The sequence below is a fragment of the Protomyctophum parallelum genome (assembly GCF_964188405.1).
Source record: "Protomyctophum parallelum genome assembly, chromosome: 17".
NCBI classification, from domain to species: Eukaryota; Metazoa; Chordata; class Actinopteri; order Myctophiformes; family Myctophidae; genus Protomyctophum; species Protomyctophum parallelum.
Window position 1 is genome coordinate 22,619,344 of NC_139719.1, and position 5,000 is coordinate 22,624,343.

A 5,000-nucleotide genomic window follows, 5' to 3' on the forward strand; every position below is an offset into this window, starting at 1 on the left:
GTCACGAGTCTCACGACAACCATGGTTTATAGTTGCCATTCACAAGTCAACGTTGTTGTTAAGACTCGTAAATTAGATGTGGATAAAATACTGCTATCTCTCACTCGCACAGACACGGAAAACAAATTAAATGGATGGCGTCAACACTGCACAAGAATGTATGGTTATTCAGATATTGACTGATATTGACTACATTTTGATTTAGTTTTATTTTGTTTCTTTTATTCTGATTTAGCTTTTAGACATCTCAAAAGTTTTTGTTTTAGTAGACTAAGGGCTGTATTTTGCGTGTCTTAAGTACCAGGTCTTATTACTTAACTTAAGACCTGGAGGCGTGATCAATGACATTTGGCTATTCTGAGTGGCCAAAGAGCATTGACCACGCCTCCAGGTCTTAAGTTAAGTAATAAGACCTGGTACTTAAGACACGCAAAATACAGCCCTAAATATCATACGATTTTAGTCTACTAAATTAGTCTAACTAAATCTACAGTTGATTTTGTCTACAAAAAAGTATTTTGGCAGGCCCTGATGGCGTCGTAATGATTTTTTTACACTGAAAATAGCTGATCTACAAGCTCACAATGCTCACACACATGCACACACACACACACACACACACACACACACACACACACACACACACACACACACACACACACACACACACACACACCTATTCACAATCACAGACAACAGTAAGTAAGTAGGGCAGTGGCTCAGGCTCACAGAGCCGCAGCATGCATGAGTCATCAAACTATACCTGGGAAGGTAATTCTCTGTGACATCACATGACATGATATTGTGTGTGTGTGTTGTGTGTGTGTGTGTGTGTGTGTGTGTGTGTGTGTGTGTGTGTGTGTGTGTGTGTGTGTTCACAGGGGAGCTGACTATGTCTGGTAAAATCAGCTCAGAATCTGAACATGCAGACATCAAAGCCTCCCCTTAGAGACCAACAGCCGTTGCACGCACGCACGCACGCACGCCACGCACGCATGCACATACTGTACAGTATAACATAGCACAGTACACACACAAACTCAACGAAGGCCTGCTCATACAGCACTACACAAGTACACACACACACACACACACACACACACACACACACACACACACACACAGTTGTTATTTTGCACGTCCATAAAGCTCCAAAAGCTTCCACGGGATCCCAAAGGCCAACCCGTGTTCTCTGATTGGTCTATTCATGGATTGAAGAAACGACACCCATGCAGGCAGACTAACATCTCCCCAAAATACCTACAGGAGACACACCGGTAAATAAATTATAGCAGACAGACAGAGAGGCCATGGAAAGGCTTCTTTCTCATCTGTGCCTTCAATGCTGACAACAGACATGTCGATCCTGACATTTTTCTATGAATATCACCCACATCAACATTAAAGAAAAAAAGAAAACCCATGTTTCTATGTCAGTGGTGCTCCACCTTTTTCATGTCAAGGACCCCCAGAATTATCTGTATTTGGACACATCTGAAAATATGTTGTTCCAGGACCCCCCCCCCCCCCCCCAGAAGCAAATATTTTAGTTAAAAACGTTCGCTCTGATTCTGAAGGAAATATAATATATTCAAAGATTTGCGACACGTTTTCAAGATCTTTCAAAAATAGCAGATCTACAAGCTCATAGAGCGGCACAGAGTGCCGCGCTATGAGCTTGTAGATCTGCTATTTTTCAACAGCTAAAGTATAACATAATGCTTGCTCTAAAACACCAAAAGGGGTTCCCATCCTATAATAGTTTTGGTGCATTGCTTGTTCTCGTCATTTCCAAACAGTACATTGTAGTACAGCATACGGTATAGTAGTCAGACTGTCAGACTGAGACACAACCAGAGCGAGAGAATATTCTAATGAAACTAAATCAATCCAACTCCGTCAAGCACACAATTATGTAGAAAAATGTAGCTCTGATTTGCTCTTCCAATGCTCGGCAAAAGGAAATAATGAATTATTTAAAAGCAGCCTTGAACAACAACCGAGATGCATTAGGAGAGGAGAGGAGAGGAGAGGAGAGGAGAGGAGAGGAGAGTAGGAGAGGAGAGGAGAGGAGAGGAGAGGAGAGGAGAGGAGAGGAGAGGAGAGGAGAGGAGAAGAGAAGAGAAGAGAAGAGAGAGAGAGAAGAGAAGAGAAGAGAAGAGAAGAGAAGAGAAGAGAAGAGAAGAGAAGAGAGAGAAGAGAAGAGAAGAGAAGAGAAGAGAAGAGAAGAGAAGAGAAGAGAAGAGAAGAGAAGAGAAGAGAAGAGAAGAGACAGAACAGAACAGAACAGAACAGAACAGAACAGACAGAAACAGAACAGAACAGAACAGAACAGAACAGACAGAACAGAACAGAACAGAACAGAACAGAACAGAACAGAACAGAACAGAACAGAACAGAACAGAACAGAACAGAACAGAACAGGAGGACAAGGGGGAAAGGAGGCAAGGCATTGGGAAGTGGGTAGAAGGAGACAGTGAGGAAATGAAGGAAGGAGGAAGGAGAGACACAACTGGGTGAAGAGGAGGAGGAGGAGGAGGAGGAGGAGGAGTGAGAAACAAGGAGATGCATCATTTTTTCGGGAGCTGCACTTAGTTGAAACTCGAGCCTGCATGGTGATGTGACATCGAACACACCAAAACATCGATATTTGATATGTCTCCAAATTGTCACATTGCCTCAAAATGCCCTGAAGTGATGTTCATCACCTGCTGATATATATCCTTATTTACTGAAAACAGACTATAGTGAATAATGCCGGTTAAAAGGGGGAACAACAGAGAGATGAAGGGAGAATATAAGACCTGCATCCGACTCCTACTGTATATGTACAGTATATGCACAGTGGAACAATACAATGCAGGTATGACTATGTTTTGATTTTGGTCAAAGTCTCGTTTTTTTGGCCGTTACTGTATTTTTAAGGGTACCACACACCCCCATACCCTCATTTTCTTTTTCTCTTCCTTTTGGTGTTCAGTTCACCTCTCCTATACTTCCTCCCTCCCTCCCTCACCTCCTCTCTCTCGCTCTCTCTTTCATCCTGCCCCCCCCCCCCACCATATCAGGGGGACTCCTCCCTCCTCTCGTTACGAACCAGGAAGTAGAAAGCAGCACAAGGTCACTTTGTGCTTTGTGCATCATCTGATGTCGTCACTCCCTGTGTGCTCTCGCTCTCTATGTGCTCCCTCTCCATTCTCTCTCTCTCTCTCTGCATGTTCTGTTTATGTATGCTCTATATCTCTGTGACGTATTTGTCTGTTCCATTAGCTCTGTTTCTCTCCATTGACCTTCTCTGCCTCCTCTCTTTCCACTTCTTTCCCTTTCATTCACTATTCGCTCTCCTCCTCCTCTTCTCTCTCTCAACTCCTATACTGTCTCTCTCCTACACTGTTCGCTACAAAAAAGTAGTGATCGTAAAATAACAGTGGAAGACTGTGGTAAATGGTGCATTTATATAGCGCCTTTATCCAAAGAACTTTACATTCACCCGTTTCACACACACACACACACACACACACACATTCACACTGTACATGGATGGTGGAGGAAACCATACGAGGCACCAACCTGCTCATCGGCAGCAATTAGGGGTTCAGCGTCTTGCTCAAGGACACTTCGACACTAAGGGAGAGCCCGGGATCGATCTGGGAACCTTCCGGTTTCCCAAGCGGCCGCTCTGCCCCCTGAGACACTATTTTCAATGCTAATAAACATGGTGTGTTATTCGACTCTCGTTGAATGAATTAGTCATCGTGGCAAATATTGATTTGTGATTCACAGTTCGAGGCTTTATCTGCCCAGCCATGATACAGCAGAGGCCAAAAGAAACATCCATGCGTGCACTCGCGCACATGTCTCTATTTCCTCGAGTGTGTATTTGTGTGGGAAAGGGTGAATTTATATTATGCACTTTTACTACAGTGCTTTACAATGTGCGTCACCAATTTGCGTGTGTGCGGACACACACACACACACGTGCGCACACGCACACACACTATAACCCTAACCGCGGAGGCAACCATGCGCGGCATCAACCTGCACACATGGGAATAGTGAGAGGTGAAGTGTCTTGCTGAAGGGCAATTGGACATGAAGCCCTGAGGAGCCGGCGGGGAATTGCCAAGCAGTCATTCCACCTCCTGAGCCCCCCCCCCCCCCCCCCCCCCCATGCGGAGTCATATTATTTCACATCATATGAAATATTAAATACATTGTTATTGATCAGGTCGTGTACACATGTACGTATGCTCTAGATCACTGACACGTCCTACCTGCGTGAGTACATAATGTACATGTCACACAGCTGTTGTGTGCTTGTGGATCGGCTATATTTTCACTACTACTTAAACATTTGTTTTCTAATTCATGGAATTCCTTAGATTTTTCTCAGATTCCTTTATGAAATTACTGGAAAACAAATCATAGAAATTTGTTCATTAATTCATGAAAAAAAAGGTGCTCTGGGTGGATGTGGTTAGTGTGTGACGTTCCGTTACGCACCTCTGTGGCGATGCTCTGGGTGGAGCCGTTGTCCAGCAGGAACTGCACCACGTCCAAGTGGTTCTCCTGGGCGGCCATGTACAGCGGAGTGAAGCCATTCTGCATGGAGAAGGAGAAGGACAACGACAACGCAGGTTCACCAACTTGGGACATTCAAAAGTGTTCCCGGGCCCATCCGTTTGCAGCCCCACCACCCGTAGGCCTGACTCACACCTTCACAACAGATTGATGTTGCATGAGTTATTTACTGATGCAAGCTCGCAATGCATTTCCAATGGGAGTCACATGGTTTGACGCAACATTTTTGTTGTATGAGGGGGCAGTCGAAACACAGCCGAAAGCCGTACAACAAAAATTTTGTGTCAAACCATGTGACTTCCATTGGAAATGCATTGACACTTACCCTTTGTTTACATCTAGCATGTATCTACAGTAGCATGCATCAATGTTGTATGCTAGATCGAAGCCATACACATCAGGTGTGTGTGTGTGTGTGT

General features: G+C 44.4%; 1 protein-coding gene across 1 annotated transcript in view; it reads right to left on the bottom strand.

Moving 5' to 3' along the window:
• Positions 1–4,033: 4,033 nt before the first annotated feature.
• Positions 4,034–5,000, bottom strand: part of LOC310874652 (uncharacterized protein) — a gene marked incomplete at both ends in the record, with an annotated part of 51,328 nt that continues 50,361 nt past the window's right edge. Inside the window, 2 exons of the mRNA XM_083787513.1 lie at positions 4,034–4,038; positions 4,500–4,602. Coding sequence (XP_083643639.1) covers positions 4,034–4,038; positions 4,500–4,602 — 108 coding nt within the window. The remainder of the gene's footprint in view (positions 4,039–4,499; positions 4,603–5,000) is intronic.